This window comes from Pelophylax lessonae (assembly GCF_965119305.1).
Source record: "Pelophylax lessonae genome assembly, chromosome: 5".
NCBI classification, from domain to species: Eukaryota; Metazoa; Chordata; class Amphibia; order Anura; family Ranidae; genus Pelophylax; species Pelophylax lessonae.
In genome coordinates, this window is record NC_138772.1 from 63,974,627 (window position 1) to 63,993,440 (window position 18,814).

Consider the following 18,814-nt stretch of genomic DNA (forward strand, 5'->3'; position numbering starts at 1 on the left):
ATATATATAGATAGATATATATAATGTTTGGGGGTTCTGAGTAATGATTATTACATGCAGAAGAATGCCGGAATCCGCCTGGTATGGAAGCGTTTAATAATATTATTGGGATATGTGAATGCATACATCAGAATACATCTGAGTTGTGGCCATAATCACCAATAAGATTTTTTAGTTCTTTTCATTTCTATAAGATCTAACAACTTCTTTGCTCGCTCGGATCTGTGTCGCGCAGTGTCTCCTGGGAGTTGCAGTCTCAGCAGGCACCAACACACTGCATCTCCCACAATCCCCTGTAGCCTCCAACCGCTGTTCTATCTGTAATCTGATAGGACGCCGCTTTAGCTCTACAAAGTGAATGGGAACTGAGAGCTGCGATATTACCCAATCCGATGTCGTTGCGGGGCGTGCGTTCCACGCTGGCTCCAAGGGCTGATTGAGCGAAAGAGCTGGTCTCTGATTGGTTGGGAGTTTCGCGCGGACTTTCTTCGTGTATTTAGCTGAGAGTGGTGAGTAGGTGGTGGATCGGTGAGGAATTAAGGGGTGCGTTGACGCCCCCATAGAGTAGAAGACCAGAAATTGGGGGGGGGGGGTCACAAGAGATATAAAGCGAGCTGGTAGCCGGATTGTGTATAGTTAGAAGTGTGTGAATCCCCCCCCTTCGCCAGACCACCTCATACGTCGTGTGCCAGTGGGGCCTTCCTGACTCCTATTCTGGGGCAGTTGTTCCGTGAGAATTACCTACCCGTGAGAAAAACCTACCCCTCGTCACTTCCGGTTCACGGCACTGTATGGAATGCAGCGGTTACATTAAAACAGCGGGGCTGCAATACGAATCATCTCCGCTCCTGTGCCTGTCACTTCCCTGCTCTCGGCAAGTAAATATAAAAGCGGCGGCGGGTGTATGTAAACATAAATCACAGAGACGCCAGCCGCTTTTATATTTACTTGCCGTGAGCAGGGAAGTGACAGGCACAGGAGCGGAGATGATTCGTATTGCAGCCCCGCTGTTTTATTTAACCGGCGCGTGGGTAGGTTTTTTCCACGGTACACCGTGCTATTTGCATACTAGTGCGCATGCGCACTAGTCTGCTCCTCTGTTGTCCCTTTAGGTATCCGGCCCTGTGAGCATGCGCACTGCTGCGCTGCTCAGCTGTTCCTGGCCGGAAGTGACGAGGGGTAGGTAAAACTCACGGGGTAGGTAATTCTCACGGAACACAGGAAGTGAGGTGAGGGAACATCCATACTTTACCTTGCAGGAAATAATATAATCATAATGTATCACCTACTGACATCCAATAGAACTGATTACTAATACAGCAACATGAAGTGATGACACAAATTTTATACATTTATCACATATTCATGAAAGCGCTTGTAATGGTAATTTAAAAAAAAAAAATCATGTCTATACTTACCTGCTGTATGCAATGGGATTGGACATAGCAGCTGCGAACCTCCCCCTCCGTCCCCCATCGCTGATCCTGGCCCCTCCCCTCCGTGCCCCCATGGGAAGCCGCCGTTCTGTCAGAATACCGCTACTCATCAGAAAATGTGTCAAAGTATAACCGCGCTGATAACCAAAATAAAGCTGCAGCTTATAGTGGGATAACACCTAAAACCAAATAAATAAAAAAGAAGCTGCGCTGTATGTGACCAAATACAAATAAATGTATCATAAAACATGAAAGTATTCCGATGAAGAGGTGGTCTGTCCGGAGCGGTGCCCACCCTGTTTCCATGGTATGGTAAGTAGCTGTCCCCCATCTTCCCCTGGAGGTTTTCGGGGTGGACGTGGGACCCCTGGGTTCCCCTCCCAGCCCCTCTAAATTTCAGTGGTCACTGTGGGTCTGCTGCCCCCCCTGGGTAAGGTTATGAGCTGGCTTTTGCCAAATGCTCTCAGGGGGGGCTTGCTGGGGTTGCAACGGGGGTTTAAACAGGGTTGCCCGCCACCCTGGGGTGACTAGGGCAGGGATGTCTTCTGGGCTCCCTGCTGCAGTTGTTGGGATGGGGGAGTGGATGGTTTTGCGTCTGCACCAGGGGCGTAACTACAGGGGCTGCAATTGCAACCGGGCCCCATGCTCCAGGGGGCCTGTGCGGCTCCCCTGTACACCTGGATAGGAGGGGCGGTGGGGGGCAGCATGTAGAGAAATCACTGTCCTCCTTTTTCCTCCTGTAGCTGCAGGAGGAAAATGGAGGAGATTGGTTCCTCTGTATGCTGCCCCCGCCACTCCTCCTATCCAGTTAACTTGTGTACTGCTGTCTCTGGTGCCACGTGTGCTCCCCTGGTCCCCAAACCCCCCCTCCCCCACTGTGCTCCCTTCCCTCTCCTGCCGGCTGCTGCATGGGATGTGTCATAGAGAACCAGGAAGGGGTCGGTAAATATGTAATTTACCAGCTCCTTCCTTTTCTGAATGGACAGAGTCATAGTCAATGACATTGTAATAAAATAAAATGATAAAAAATAATACAATTGAAATACCAAAAAATAAAAACTACTGACACCAGTGGGTGAACTTCCAGGATCGCAAAGGTCACACTTGTAACCGGGCCCTGGCATTCCACCACCGTGGGGAGGCCCCAAGATGGCAGGAAGGGGGCCCACTGAAGAACTTGTGAAAGGGTCCCACTACGGGACCGTAATAAAGGGCCCCACAACCAGAGTAAAGGGCCCCAGGCTTGAAGGGAAGGGCCCGGCCAAGTGTCCGGGGGGGGCCCTTCATGGTTTCTTGCATCGGGGCCCTGAAGGTTCTAGTTACGCCTCTGGTCTGCACCTCACGCGACGGTTTGTGGCTTTTGCAGCCTATTGGTCGGGAGCTATGTGGGGCGGCCCCAGTGATGGTAAGGTGTCCCTTGGCAGTGTCTTTACACATATCTGTGGGTCCCCCTGGTGGATAGTAGTGGAGAATACTCAGTGCGGATGATTGCTGCACGTCTGCAACAGTGCAGGAAAAGGCACTGGTGGACGCACTGATTGTATTTGTGCGTGAGCCTCTAAAGATGGGGGATGCAGCTGCGAAAGGAGCACAGGTTTCCTTTGGCACTCACAAACCACCTAGAGTGGCAAAAGGTGTTCCCCTTTTTTCCGCCTAATTTGACAAATTGCTCCTTTGAAGAGTCCCTTTTCAAAAAGTGGTCTGTTCTACTGGTGGTGGACCCTCTGGTTTCCAGGTTAAACAAAGCAACCATGATTCCGGTTGAAGAGCCTCCAGCCTTTAAGGACCCGGCTGATGTGGCCCACAATATGTTCACCCTGACTGGCTCGGCATTGAGGCCGGTGTTCACCATTGCCCTGGTGTCGCAAACTCTGACTGAGTGGGCTAAGCTTTTACACCGTGACCTGGAAGGAGAACAACTCCCACTTGCCTTTGCTGAGCTGGCGGTCCAGGGGCTGCAGTTTATTTGTGCTGCGTCTTTGGATGCAGCTCACCTAGTGGCTCAGCTCTCTGTTTCAACAGTTATTCTTTGGCGTGTCCTTTGGCTAAAATTCTGGTCTGTGGACCAGACTTCTAACAGAAAAAAAAAAAAAAGCCCTCACTGTTTTTCCTTTTCAAGGAGACCGCCTGTTTGGAGCTACCCTGGATGACATCATTAAGGGTCTCACTGGGGAGGAGAGTACCTTTCGTCCACAGGCTACTAAGGGCAAAGACCCAAGGCCTCCTCTGATGGATCAAGGTGAACTTGGTCTGGCAAGTTGAGGGCGGGCTTCCCCAGACTCGCAGAAGGCGAAGGTGTGCCCTCGCCTGTATATAGGGGGGGGGGTGTCTTTGCTGGTTTCCGGACCCATGGACGTCCCTGGTACAAGACAAGTGGGTCCACAATGTCATAAGATCCGGATACAAGATCGGGTTTCGTGCTCGCCCTTTGGAAAGGTTCTTTCCTTCCAACGTGCGACTATCCCCAGTCCACTTACAGGCCCTGTTTGGGGCGGAGCAAGATCTCTTGCTTCAAGAGTGATTGTCCCGGTTCCGATTGCGGAATGATTTCAGGGGATTTACTAAATCTGTTTACAGCCCCCAGGAAGGAGGGCAAGGTGCGTCAAATCCTGGATCTCAGGGCGCTGAACTGCTTTGTGCAGGTGCAGAAGTTCAGGATGGAGTCCATTCGCACAGTGGTGGCTTCCCTCAATCAGGGATTTTCTTACCTCCAGAGACAGCAAAGATGCCTACCTTCACATTTCAATATGTGTTGGTCACCAACACTTCCCCCGCATTGCAGTGGGAGAGGAACATTATCAGTTTGAGGCGTTACATTTGGTCTCGCCTCCGCTCCCCAGGTCTTCACTAAAGTCTTGGCCCCCGGTACTGGCATTGTTACGCCAGCAGGGGATCGCGGTGTTGGGGCATTTATACGATCTCCTCTGCGAGTCTTCTGCTGGGCTGGCGTAAAACCTGGAAAACACCATACGAACTCTGAAGGAGTTCAGCTGGATTCTGAATCTTCGGAAGTCAGCCTTGATCCCTTCTATGAACCTAGACTATCTTGGGCTGACTCTGGACTCGGCCTTAGCCAGAGTATTTCTTCCTCAGGACAAACTTCAGACACTGCAGGTTGAAGTTTGTCTTCTGCTGACCAGCAGAAGGTTGTCCTTCCAGACTTGTATGTGGGTGCTGGGCCTGATGGTGTCAACCTTTTGAGGTGGTTCAGTTTGCGCAGTTCCATATGGGGTACCTGCAATGGGAGATTCTCATTATATTGGGACAAGACTCCACAGTCTCTGGACAACCAAATCCAGCTGAGCCGGGGTACGGGAGAGTCCCTGATTTGGTGGCTTCATTCTCGGGCAGGGCAAAACCCTTCCTACCCTTGTATTGGACAGTGGTCACCACGGATGCCAGCATGTCCGGGTGGGGAGGCGCCCTCGGCAGAAGTACTGCTCAGGGGGTCTGGACCTTGGAAGAATCCAGACTACCGATCAATGTCCTGAGTTACGAGCAATTAGGCTGTGCCTCGAACATTGGATGTATTGTCTACAAGGCTGTCCAGTGCGCATTCAATCTGACAATGCCACTGCCGTAGCTTATGTCGTGACGGCTCTGGAGGTAGCTGGCATTCTCAGGTGGGCAGAACGTTCCGTTCCAGCCCTCTCCGCCGTTCACCTACCCAGAGTGGAACATTGGCAGTCGGATTACCTCATTCGGCAGGCGTTAGACCAGGGGGAATGGTCTCTTTATCCGGATGTGTTTCATTAGTCTCCGGTGGGGCACCCCCAAGGTGGATCTGTTGGTGTCTCGACTCATCAGAAAGGTACATAGGTTCGTTGCTCTGTCACGAGATCCCTTGGCGGACGCCACAGATGCGCTGGTGGCCCCGTGGGGACAGTATTCTCTGAATTACGCTTTCCCTCCTCTCAAGCTTCTGCCAGGATTGAGGCAGAAGGGATTCCAGTCATTTTAATGGCCCCGGACTGGCCTCGCCGGGTCTGGTACGCTAACTTGGTACGGCTGGTTGCCGATGTTTCCTTGGAGGCTTCCCCTCAGGGAGGATCTGCTGTCCCAAGGGCCAATCTTACAGGCTGCTTTTATAATCGTTGGTTTTGAAGGCTTGGCTGTTGAAAGCCAGGTGCTGAAGGATAGGGGATTGTCTGAATCAGTGATTCCTTACGCTGTTAAAAGCTAGGAAATCTACATATTGGAAGATCTACCATCGTACATGAAAGATGTACCTTGCGTGGTGTAAATCCATTGGGATCCTCCATTTGTGCTCATGGTTGGACCTCGTAAAGGGTTGTCCGCTTCCTCTGCGACCATTTCTAGATGGATGGATGGTTCCTCCTCTACCTGTCAAGGCGCACCCTACCAGGGCACTAGGGCCTCCTGGGCCTTCTGTCATCAGGCGTCAGTAACGTAGGTTTGCAAGGCGGCCACCTGGTCGTCGGTGCACTTTTTTTTTTACAAAGTTCTATAAAGTGGATGTGTTGGCATCTGTGGATGCTTCCTTTTGGCCGCAAGGTTTTGCAGGCTGCTGTTTAAGAGGACCTGATCCTCTTTGAGGGTGTATAGTTTTTTTCAGGTGGGCTCCAGTTGTTTGGTTGAGCCCCTGTTGCCTGGTTGACTGTTTAGCCTTGGGGATTTTATTGCTGTTTCCCACCCCTCATGTTTAACACTGCTTTGGGAAGTCCCAATGTTTAAGAATACCAGAAGCTGTGTTGGTCAATGAACAAACAAGAAAATGGGATTTTTGACTTACCGTAAAATCGAATTTTCTGATGATCATTGACGGACACATCACCCACCCCTCTGTGGAGTTATACTTCTGACAAAACTGAGTCGAGGGAGAGGAGTATACCCCCTGGGACTGCCCATGGGTGTAACCAGAATTTTTTTCTGCCTAGTGTCCTACTCCTGTAAGGGGCAGTATAACCCAATGGCTAAGAATACCAGAAGCTGTGTCCGTCAATGAAAATCAGAGAAATGGATTTTACGGTAAGTCAAAAATCCAATTTTTTAATTTTCTGCTATAAAATATATATAAAAAAAAAATTAACAAATCAACTAATTTCTTGATGAATTTAGGCCAATATGTATTCAGCTACATGGTTTTGGCAAAAAAAAAATCATATTAAGCATATATTGGTTTGCACAAAAGTTATAGCGTCTACAAACTATGGGATAAATACTGGAATTTTTTGTTTATATTTTTTTTACTAGTAATGGCAGTGATCAGCAACTTCTAGCGGGACTGCGATATTACGGGGGACCTTCGAATACCTAAGACACTTTGTGAGAACCAGTGAGACTAATACAGTGATCAGTGCTAAAAATATGCACTGCCAATGTACAAAGGACACTGGCTGGGATAGGGTTGAACGTTGTGCGATCAAAGGGTTAAATGTGTGCCTAACCAGTGTTTTGGTGTACTATGTGAGGTTATTTTACTAAGGCAAGTAATGGATTTTATTCCCTGCTTTGCGGGGAAAGAAAATCAATTACTTCCCTGCTGACAGGACAGGGCTCTGCCTTGTTTACATAGGCAGGGCTCTGTCCTGTGTAAATTGCGGTCCATTGGCGTGTGCTGACAGTAATCTACTGTCCCACAACCACTGATCGACATCTGCTCTGTTTAATCACAGCACGGCCGGGTCACCAGCGGTGCGTGTGCACCCCCTACCCATAAGTGCCATATCACGTACCTAATAAGTGATCTGACACTGCAGAGGCACCTTGCTGCCATATATCTATGTTATATGGTCGGCAAGTGGTTAAAGCCCAACTGCCGGCAAAAAAAGAAAATTAAATTTCCCCATAAACTGGGGCTGTGCCAGCACTGCTAGGGTAAAATTTTATATATTTTTTTTTGTCTAGGGGACTGGAGAAGATAGATATATTTACTGAATCCTCCCAGCACAAAATCAGTCCCTGCATCTCCTCCCACCTGCAATTTTGCGCAGTGGACTGTTCCTGGTGTGATCAGGCCCATAGACTTGCTCAGGAACAGGCCACCGCTGGACCATTAGGGAGTTTCATTTGACATTTGAGCGAAGGATCTCTGGATAAAACCAACAGTTAACCCATGCAGTTTTTTCTGTGACCCGGAGTTAGACTTTAAGCAGATAATCACTCCCACTGTGCAGTATAGGATTAGAGTTATGCACTTTCATTGGACAGTGCACTACAGAGAAAACACAAAAAAAAAAAAAATATATATATATATATATATATATATATATATATATATACACATACAGTATCTCACAAAACTAAGTACACCCCTCACATTCCCACTCATACATCTATTTCCCAAAGACAACCTCTGGATATGACACTGAGCACGTGTACTCAACTTCTTTGGTCGACCATGTTGGGCATCCTCAAACAGTAGGCGGAGGAGTGCAAGGTCTCCAACATCCACCAGCTCCATGATGTCATCATGAAGGAGTGGAAGAGGACTCCAGTGGCAACCTGTGAAGCTCTGGTGAATTCCATGCCCAAGAGGGTTTAGGCAGTGCTGGAAAATAATGGTGGCCACACAAAGTATTACCACTTTGGGCCCAGTTTGGACATTTTCACTTAGGGGTGTACTCACTTTTGTTGCCATCGGTTTAGACATTAAAGTGGAGTTCCGCCCATTTTAATAAGTTCAGATGTATGTAATCCCCATAAAAAATACTTTTACCAATGGAAACTATTTTATTTTTTTTCTGCAAGGAAATACCTTTTTATCTTCTTTATTGATCCTCACTTCCGGGTCCGGCCGCTTATAGGCGATTACGTCATTCGGCGATTCGCAAGGGCTGCTGGCACTATTACACAGGTATTGCATTGAGTCCGTGCTCCGCCCCGCTTCCTCTCAGTGAGCTCTAGGGGATGTATTGCTTTGAGTCCGCGCCGCCTCCACCCTGCCTCCTCTCAGTGAGCGCGAACTGAAAGCATTACATCCCGTAGAGCTCACTGAGAGGAGGCGGGGCGGAGCATGGACTCAATGCAATACATCCGAGTACAGCTGGTGCCGGTGTAATAATGCGAGATTTCGTCACTAGGCGATTCGCAAGGGCTGCTGGGATGCAGCCCTTGCGAATCGCCGAATGACGTAATTGCCTATAGGCGGCCGGACCCGGAAGTGAGGATCAATAAAGAAGATAAAAAGGTATTTCCTTGCAGAAAAAAAATAAAATATTTTCCATTGGTAAAAGTATTTTTTATGGGGATTTCATACATCTGAACTTATTAAAATGGGTGAAACTCCACTTTAATGGCTGCGTGTTGAGTTATTTTGAGGAGACAGCACATTTACACTGTTATACACGCCGTACACTCACTACTTTACATTGTAGCAAAGTGTCATTTCTTCAGTGTTGTCACATGAAAAGATATAGTAAAATATTTAAAACAAATGTGAGGGGTGTACTGTGTGTGTGTGTGTGTGTGTGTGTGTGTATATATGTATATATATATATATATATATATATATATATATATATATATATATATATATAATGAAATATGCAGTTGTGCTCACATGTTTACATACCCTGGCAGATTTTATGATTTCCTGGACATTTTTCAGAAAATATGAATGATAACATAAAAACGTATCTTTCACTCATGGTCAGTGTTTGGCTGAAGCCATTTATTATCATGACTCCGAATCCAGAAACGTCACTGCAACACTGGATGAAAGATGCAAGGGTCTGTCAGAAATCCAGAAACTCATTGACCTTTTATACTCACAAATTACAAGCAAACAGATCACGGGTGAGGATGGTTACCTTTTATTAGCCATTCAAACCCCTTTGTGTCAACTTGTGTGCATGTTATCAGGCCAAAATCACCAGGGTATGTAAACTTTTGATCAGGGTCATTTGGGTGGTTCTCTTGTTGTTATGATTTAAAAAAAGTAAACACAGTTGATTGATAATAAATGGCTTCAGCCAAACACTATCCATGAGTGAAAGAAAATTTTTTGTTATTCATATTCTCCGAAAAATGGCCAAGAAATCATAAATTCTTCCAGGGGATGTAATCTTATGAGCACAACTGTATGTGTGTGTGTGTGTGTATGTACCGGTGTGTGTATGTGTGTGTATATATATATATATATATATATATATAATATAAATTATACACAAACTGGGTTCTTCAAAAAGTTTACGCACTTTGTTTCGCAGCCATCTTCACAGCGTGACAAACCTTATACTAAACTGCAAGGTCAGTCTGACAGTCTAGTCACATGACACTGTGATTTGATAAATAACCGTATTTATCGGCGTATAACACACACTTTAATTTAGGAGGGAAATTTTAGGAAAAAAAGGTTAAATTTGAAATAAACCGCATTGAACTCAGAATTTTTTTTTTTAATCAAATGCAGTCTTACTAGTGCCCGTGAATGCAGCCTCATCAGGGCGGGGTTCATGCAGCCTCATCAGCGCAGTGTTCATGCAGCCTCGCCAGCGCAGTGTTCATGCAGCCTCGCCAGCGCAGTGTTCATGCAGCCTCGCCAGCGCAGTGTTCATGCAGCCTCGCCAGCGCAGTGTTCATGCAGCCTCACCAGCGCAGTGTTCATGCAGTCTCGCCAGCGCAGTGTTCATGCAGCCTCGCCAGCGCAGTGTTCACCAATGCAAGGCAACAGCAACAGTAGCCTCGCCAGCGCCATTGCACAGAGCAGCGATATACCGGTATTTAAAAAAACAGGCTGAGAGGCGGGGGGGGGGGGGGACTAGACTGAGGAGAAGTGAGGAAGAGCAACGATATATATATACTGTATATTAAAAAAAAAAACAGGCTGGGAGGAGGGGGGCGGATCGGAGCGAGGAAGAGCCGCGATATACCGGTATTTAAAAAATAAACAGGCTGAGAGGCAGAGGGGGGCGGACCGGACCAAGGAGAAGCAAGGAAGAGCAGCCGCTGTATTCAGAAGTCCCAGCGCCTATGATAGACGTCACAGGTCCCGCGTCCCGCCATTGGACCACTGTGCTGTCTATCATAGGAGGCGGGACTTCCTATGACAGCAACCGCTCGTCCTTCCTTCTACTCGGCCCGGCCCGCCCCCCTTCCTCTGCCCTGTCAGCGCTGCCTAGACTGTTTTTTTTTAAATACATCGGCGTATAACACGCACTGGTGTTTTGCCCTCCATTTTTAGGAGAAAAAAGTGCGCGTTATATGCCGATAAATACGGTACTACTTCTGCCCTCAACGAAAATATAAAAGTGCGGTAACTTTTTGAAGACTGTTGTATATATGGTTCAGTATCCAAAATGCACGCTGCTCTGGTGCTATTAGTCCTGCTTGTGATGTCACTGGCTCTGCCCTATGTACCACAGCTCCTCACAGAGGTAAAGGGACAATCACAGCAGCCCATTATGTGATCGCTGTGTCCAATTACAGTGGATCGCTGGTGCTGGCTGTTACCGATTCTCCTTCCTCATTCAGACTGCGTGTGATAGGAGGGATAGTGATCTGTACCAGGATCTGTGAGTTTAGTAATTCTACTGTTATGTACTGCAATCTTTACTGTGACAACACACTGTTACATAGAGCCACATGTCATTGCTCTGATTTCAGCCAGTGTACCTGTCACACCAGTGCAGCCGTCATCAGTGCCGTGATCAGCCAGTCCACCTGTCAAACCTGTGCAGCTGTCATCAGTCCTGCGATCAGCAGTCTAGCTGTCATACCTGTGCAGCCATCATCAGTGCTGTGATCAGCCACACCAGTGCAGCCATTCACTGTGTCCCTAATTGCAGCCACACTTGTTCCAGTCTCACCAGAGCCAGCGCACACAATGTCCAAACAAATGTACACCAGCGAGGAGGCCTTCCAGGTACTGACAATAACAGATGAGAGCAGCGGGGAGCTTTCACCATCCGATTTTGATTCTGAGTATGAACCCGTAGAAAGCAGTGGGTCAGTAAGTGACTCGGAGGAGGAAAGGATTCCTAGAAAAAGGATGAGGAGTTCTGAAGAGGAAGCAACCACCAGCACCATTATTCATCATGCTAGTGAAAAGGCGATCACCAGCAGCACAATACCCCTGAAAGAAAAGCCCTATAATAGTAGTGGGATGTCACTTCAGCCACCAAGAATTAAGACCCATACAAGTTTCCCAGAAACACTTGCAAATCCGCAATGGCTTCCCTCCGACTCTGGATCAGCTAGTATCCCCCCTTTTACCGCACAGCCAGGCATTCAGGCCAACACCGAAAATTTTACACCGATTGATTTTTTTAATTTATTTTTCACCGACGATTTATTCCATTTATTTGTGGACCAGAGCAATCTTTTTGCCCAGCAATACATAATGAATAACCCAAATTTAAATTATGCCCCTACATTGGAATGGACTCCTGTTACAGTGGAAGAATTCAAAAAATTTTTGGGCCTCACTCTTAACATGGGACTTACACAAATGGAAAAAGTACAATCTTACTGGTCAACAGACCCCATTTATCACTATCCGCTGTATCCATCTGTGATGTCAAGAACACGCTATGAAATGATCATGCGGTTCCTCCATTTTTGTGACCAAACACTGTGCCCTCCCAGAAATCACCCTGGATATGATCAACTTTACAAAATTCGCCCGCTTATTAATTTTTTTTCCCAGAAATTTGCTCAGTTGTATATCCCTGAGAAGCATATTTGCATTAAAGAGTCTCTCATCCATTTTACCAGAAGGTTGGGACGCAAACAGTTCTTTCCCAATAAAAGGGATAGATATGGGGTGAAGCTTTACAAACTCTGTGAGAGGGCCACAGGGTATACCTATGCCTTCCGTGTTTATGAAGGGAAAGATAGTCCGCTGGAGCTCCCCAACTGCCCATCTTATATGGGGAATAGTGGAAAAATTGTTTTGGACCTTGCATTGCCACTATTTCAAAAGGGGTACCACCTCTACGTTGACAAATTTTACACAAGCCTTCCCCTTTTCCACCACCTTTACCACCAGAAAATTTTAGCCTGCGGTACAGTGCAAAAAAATCAGAAGGGCTTCCCACAAAGACTGGTGACCACAAGACTACAAAGGGGGGAGTCAATTAGTTTGAGGAATGATGAAGTTTTGGCCCTGAAATGGAGGGATAAGCGAGATGTGTATGTGCTGTCCTCCATCCACAACAACACCTCAGTGGAAGTCCACGGAAGGCATGGTCCAGTCCAAATGCCTGAGTGCATACATGATTATGATATATTCGTGAGAGGTGTGGATTTTAATGACAAAATGCTACAGCCCTTTATAGCAACCCAAATGTCCCGCCACTGGTACAAAAAAGTTTCCATTTACCTCTTCCAATTGGCTGTTTATAATTCCTATGTCATCTATCGCAAGTCTGTGGAAAGACCCGCCACCTTTCACAAATTTCAAGAGGATATAATCACAGCCCTTATCTACCAGGGTGGCCCTCCACCTGATATTCGAACTGATGCAGTAATCAGGCTGTATGAGAGACATTTTCCAGAGGATATCCCACCCACAGAAACAGGCCAAAAACGCCCAAAAAAATGTCAAGTATGCAGCGAGAATGGAGTAAGTTGTGACACCCCTGTTCACTGTCCCCAGTGTCCCTCCCAACCGGGCCTATGCATAGGAAGCTGCTTCAGACGTTACCACACTTTACTAAAATATTAGTGAAGGTATGGTGAACATCTTTCTGACTGCAATTTTCCCCATGTCCAATTTCCTTTGTGCTAACAATTTATTGCTGCTTTCATATTGACCATGCCTTTGCCTGCTGCCTAAACTGACCCTGGCCTGTTTATCTACCACTTTTCTGCTTTTCACTTGAACTAATCTCACCCTGTCAGTTGAAGAACATTGGGTTGGAAACAAGCCTTTACCCCTGTGTCCGGGTATTACAAGACTGAGGTCCTAAGCCTAATGTTACCGAATGCTGCCTGGATCCTTTGGCTATTAGCTGCCATGGCGCTGCCTGAACTGACACTTGCCGGTTTATTGACCATGTTCCTTCCTGCTACCTTGACCAATCTATTGACTGTGCAGACCATTGGCTGTTGCTGGCCATGTCTCTGCCTGGCACCAGTACTGACTCATCTGCATGTCCCACTGGCTATGTTTCTGTGAGACACCCCAGCCCTCCTCTGTGGACTACTACAATACTAAAACAACAGGTACTTTTTTGTTTACCTTTTTGTTCAGCATCCATTACTTCCTGGCCAGTGAACATAGATTTGTGCTATGAGGGCAATCATATACCAGTAAGTTATGTAATGGATGGGGAGGCATCACCTGAGTGTAGTATTAATGTAGGATTTTCTTGAGCATAGGATTAAAAACACTTACAAGAAGATAATAAATGTACTCATCATGAATTTCTTAGCCCTGAGATGTCCCGCCTTCCTGCAGGCTCCCCCTGTTGTAGTCCTTGTTCGCTGGAAGGAGTGGAATACAGGCACAAAATGCCACTGTGAGTCCCGAAAGTCTCACGCTGACCAGCGTGGAGCGCACTGGCAAAAATGACATCACTTGAAGGGGAGCAAGTCAGACTGCGGGACTTCTCAGGGCTGAGTACTTCAGTACTTTACATGTATTTTAGAGTTGGACTTGTTTTGATTAAATTTATTTTTGGGCATACACCCTCTGTGCGCCACATTCCTCCTATCTCACTTATACCAGTAAGTTAGGCCTGCTTGGCTTTTAGGAACAGGGACTGCTGTAGGTGAAGCTATACTATGCTATATTCACTGACCACTCGTACCGAGGTGACCATTATAGTGCATTGTTTTCTATATAGTGTTTGTTGATTTTGTGATACACAGGTTGCAATGTTGGGTACATAATCAGTCCAGACATGGAAAAGGTCCTACACATGTGGTATCCCCATACTCGGGAGGATTAGTAGAATGTATTTTGCAGTGTAATTCTAAAGATGTCTATGCTGTGTGTTAGAAAAATCTTTTAAATTGACAACTTTGTGTAAAAAAAAAAAAAAAAAAATACGCGTGCCAAAAAAATTACATGTTCAAAAGAATCAGTCTGTCTCTTAGAAAAAAAATTGTTGTGTTTGCTTTCCAAATGTGGTCATTTTGTGGTTTCCATTGTCCTGTTGCAACCAGGCCTTTGAAAATGTGATAGGTAGTTAGGAAATTAAATTATTACAGGTTCTTGTAAAGCACTGTCAATTTACAGCCGTGGTCTAAAGTTTTGAGAATGACACAAATAATCATTTTCACAAAGTCTGCTGCCTCAGTTTTTATGATGCAATTTGCATATACTCCAGAATGTTATGAAGAGTGATCGGATGAATTGCAATTAATTGCAATGTCCCTCTTTGGCATGAAAATGAACTTAATCCCATAAAAAACATTTCTACTGTATTTGTGAAGAAGGCTTTAGGGCGGCCAAGAAAGTACAGCAAGTGCCAGGATTGTCTCCTACAGTTTATTCAGCTGTGGGATCAGGGCACCACCAGTGCAGAGCTTGCTCAGGAATGGCAGCAGACAGGTGTGAGTTCACCTGCATGAACAGTGAGTGAAAGACTTTGAGGATGGCCTGGTGTCAAGGTCAGCAAAGAAGCCACTTCTCTCCAGGAAAAATATCAGGGACAGACTGATATTCTGCAAAAAGTACAGGGATTGGACCTCTGAGGACTGGGGTAAAGTCATTTTCTCAGATTAATCCCATCGGAGAAGAAAAGGTGAGTGCTACCATCAGTCTTGTGTCATGCCAACAATAAAGCATTCTGAGATAATTTGTGTGGGGTTGCTTCTCAGCCAGGGGAGTGGGCTCACTCACAATATTTGCCTAGGAACACAGCCATGAATAAAGAATGGTACAAAAACTTCCTCCAAGAGTAACTTCTCCCAACCATCCAAGAACAGTTTGACGAACAATGTCTTTTTCAGCATGATGGCGCACCTTGCCAAAAGGCAAAAAAAAAATAAGTGGCTTGGGGAATAAAACATGAAAATTTTGGGTCCATGGCCAGGAAACTCCCCAGACCTTAATCCCATTAAGAACTTGTGGTCAATACTCGAGGATGATGAACAAAAAACCCCCACAAATTCTGACAAACTCCAAGCATTAATTATGCTGGAATGGGCTGCCATCAGTCAGGATGTGGCCCAGAAGTTGACTGACAGCATGCCAGGGCAAATGGCAGAGGTCTTGAAAAAGAAGGATCAACACTGCAAATATTGACTCTTTGCATAAACTTAGTAAGTAGTTGTCAATAAAAGCCTTTGACACTTATGAAATGCTTGTAATTATACTTCAGTATATCAAAGTAACATTGGATTTTTGTCTAACCGTAAAATCCTTTTCTCTAAAGTTAATTGATGGACACAGCTCCAGAATCTTCTTAACCATTGGGTTATGCTGCCCCCTACAGGGGTAGGACATTAGGCAGGAAAAAGTTTTACCACGCCTATGGGGCAGTCAGGGGATATACTCCCACACTCTGCTCTAGGCATTCAGTTTTGGTGCAAGCAGTGTCAGAAGAAAACCCAACTCAATCCAGGGGTTGGTGCTGTGTCCATCAATTAACATCAGAGGAAAGATTTTTACGGTAAGACAAAAAAATCAAATTTTCTCTTTCGTTCATTGATGGACACAGATCCAGAATCTTCTTAATCATTGGGTCGTCCCAAAGCAGTGGTATACATGAGGGGTGGGAAAAACACAGAAGAAAATATTCTCAAAAGGCTAAACCTAGCCAACCAGGTAACATGGAGTTCAACCAGGAACAACTGGAGCTCACCTGAAAACAATACACCCTCAAAGAGGACCAGGTCCTCTCTAACAGCGGCCTGCAAAACCTTACGACCAAAAGCAGCATTTGCAGATGCCAGTACACCCACTTTATAAAATTTTGTGAGTGTGCACGGACGACCAGGTGTCCACCTTGCAAACCTGTATCACTGATGCCTAATGGTGGAAAGCCCAAGAGGCACTAATTGCCCACGTAGATAGCGCCTAAACAGGGAACGAAGGAACCTGACCCATGATGGAATAGGTTTGCACCACTGTCTGTCTTTTCCATCTGGATATGGTCGGGGCAGACGCGACCAACCCTTTTCGAGGTCCATCCATAAAGGCAAACAGGCTGATTTCCTAAATGACTCGGTTGCCGCAAGGTACACCCTGAGCTCCCGATCCACATCCAGAAAGTGCTAGGCAATCTCCCTAGGATGTTTAGACTTAGGACACAGGGAAGGCAACACAATGTGTTAATTCAGATGGAAACCAGAAACAACCTTAGGAAGGAAAGACTGACCAGGGCGAAGCACCACTTTATCTCTGTGAGCCACCAGGTAAGGTGAACGTAAAGAGAACTCCACCAACTCTGACAACCCACGTGCAGAAGTAATAGCCACCAAGAAGGCTACCTTCTGGGACAATGTAAGCAGAATATTTTTGAAAGGCGGTTACTGGAGAACCGACCGCACCAAATTTGAGACCCCATGGAGAACATACTGGGGGAGCCAAGTGGCGAACCCACTGAATAAAGGTGCAAACCAAAGAATGCATAGCCAAAGGATGGTAAAAGAATGCCAAGGCCAAAAACCTGGCCCTTGATGGTACCCAAGGCCACGCGCTGCTCAACACCTCATTGGAGGATTGACAAAATCCGAGCCACGAAAAGGGGATGACCCCCCAAGAGACTCACACCACCCAATGTACGTCTTCCAGGCGCGATGATAAATCTTCCTAGAGGTAGATTTTATAGCCTTTAACAGCATAGTAATCACCGATTCAGACAACCCCCTATCCTTCAGCACAAAGCCAAGCCGTTAAAGCCAGCGACTGTAAAGCAGGATGGAAGAGTGGCCCTTGGGTCAAAAGATCTTCTCTGAAAGGAAGTCTCCAAGGGGCATCGGCAACCGGCCGTACCAGATCGGCGTACGAAGACCGGCGAGGTCAGTCTGGAGCCACTAGGATGACCTGATCCCTTCTGCCTCGATCCTTCGCCAAAGACTCGGCAAAAGTTTTAGCAGTGGAAAAGAGTATATCTGATAACACTGGCCCCAAGGAGCCACCAGTGCGTCTGTGGCAATGGCCAGAGGATCCCGAGACCTTGCCTCAATTCTATGTACCTGTTGAGATGAGAGGCCAACAGGCCCACCTAGGAAGTTCCCCACTGGAGACACCGCTGAACCTTAGAATGCCGGCTACCTCTCAACCCGCCAGGACACTTCTTGTGCTCCCTTGGTGATTGACCTATAACAAAGATAAAAAAAATGGTCTGGTGCTACAAGTGATGCACCTCCATCCCGAATAGTCATACAAATAAAAATGAAAATTTGCCCCTGGGACTTTAAGTGCCGGTTCACACTAGGTTGCTCCGACTAAGGGGGCCCTGAAGTAGTACAGGACCCTTTTTCTAAGTCGGAGCGACTTGTGTCGCTCCTATTAGAACGGCTCCTGTACTACACAATGGGAGTGTGATGGACCGCGACTTGTCAGGCTGACAAGTCTCGGTCCAAGTCGTAGCAGTGTGAATGGCCTCTAAAGGTGTACCACTGAATACAAAATAAACATAATTGATACATTTATTGAAAGGTAGATACAATAGTCGTAATATTTTACATCCAATACAAATACAATTTCAAACCAATATAAAAGTTTCAGATATAAATACATAAAAATAGTGAACATATATGTGCATAAAATGCAAAATATATATAATGAACTCAGTCCATAAAAAAACTGCAAAAAAGTCCATATAAAATAATCAGTGCCAGTGTGAAAATGATCAATCCTCCTCGGAATTCAGAGATTAATACTCTTTATTTTTCAGGCTATGTCCCCCCCTGTTTTTTGATGGAAATTTGTTTGTGGTTTTTCATTTTGTGTCCCCGCTCAGCGGTGCATATATATTTTTGTCTTTAGTGTCATCGGAAATGATGTTCCGGCCGCCGCTTAGACTGTAGTAATACAAGGAAATGTAGATGGCGATGAAACTGGAAGTGACGTTCCGGCAGCCTCTCTATGATCCTCTTTTACATCTCTATATCCTCAAACAGGATATGACGTCATCCAAAATGGCGCCGGAACCGTGAATGACGCTTCAACGTTTGTTTCCAGCGTCCCCAATTGAGGAAAACACTGAAACAGGTGAGGATGCCATATAAAAGACACTCTGACATGTATGATAACTGCTCCCGATGAATCGTCTTCACGCAAAACGGCCGTAGAGCAGTATTGCATGCCAGAGGTCCTAGCCACCAGCTCTATTGTGGGTTCTGATGGCTTTTCATGTAAGTGATGTTCTGAAGCTTGGACCAATGTTTTTGGCTTTTTTCTTGATTTTAAGTTGCTTGCTAATTAATACTACACTATGGAAAGCATTTTCTCTCTTTTATACCTATTGATATAATTTCCTGCTGGTTGGAGCATTTGAAGGAATTACCTCCGGTGT

General features: G+C 46.1%; 1 protein-coding gene across 2 annotated transcripts; it reads left to right on the forward strand.

The window, feature by feature from the left end:
* The first annotated feature begins 419 nt into the window (after nt 1–419).
* Nucleotides 420–13,172, forward strand: LOC309555721 (piggyBac transposable element-derived protein 4-like). Of its 2 annotated transcripts, none has more exons than XM_082257787.1 (2): nt 420–509; nt 11,004–13,172. In XM_082257787.1, exon 2 carries the CDS (start codon nt 11,224–11,226, stop codon nt 13,063–13,065), a length of 1,842 nt encoding a protein of 613 aa, XP_082113913.1. In that variant the 5' UTR covers nt 420–509; nt 11,004–11,223; the 3' UTR covers nt 13,066–13,172. The 2 variants fall into 2 exon arrangements, with proteins under 2 accessions (XP_082113913.1, XP_082113914.1); XM_082257788.1 differs by lacking the exon at nt 420–509 and having other exon boundaries at nt 11,010–11,054; nt 11,103–13,172.
* Nucleotides 13,173–18,814: the final 5,642 nt, after the last annotated feature.

What these genes read in the sequence shown, in the direction of transcription:
- LOC309555721 (XM_082257787.1), top strand. Translation starts at nt 11,224, where the DNA reads ATGTCCAAACAAATGTACACCAGCGAGGAGGCCTTCCAGGTACTGACA.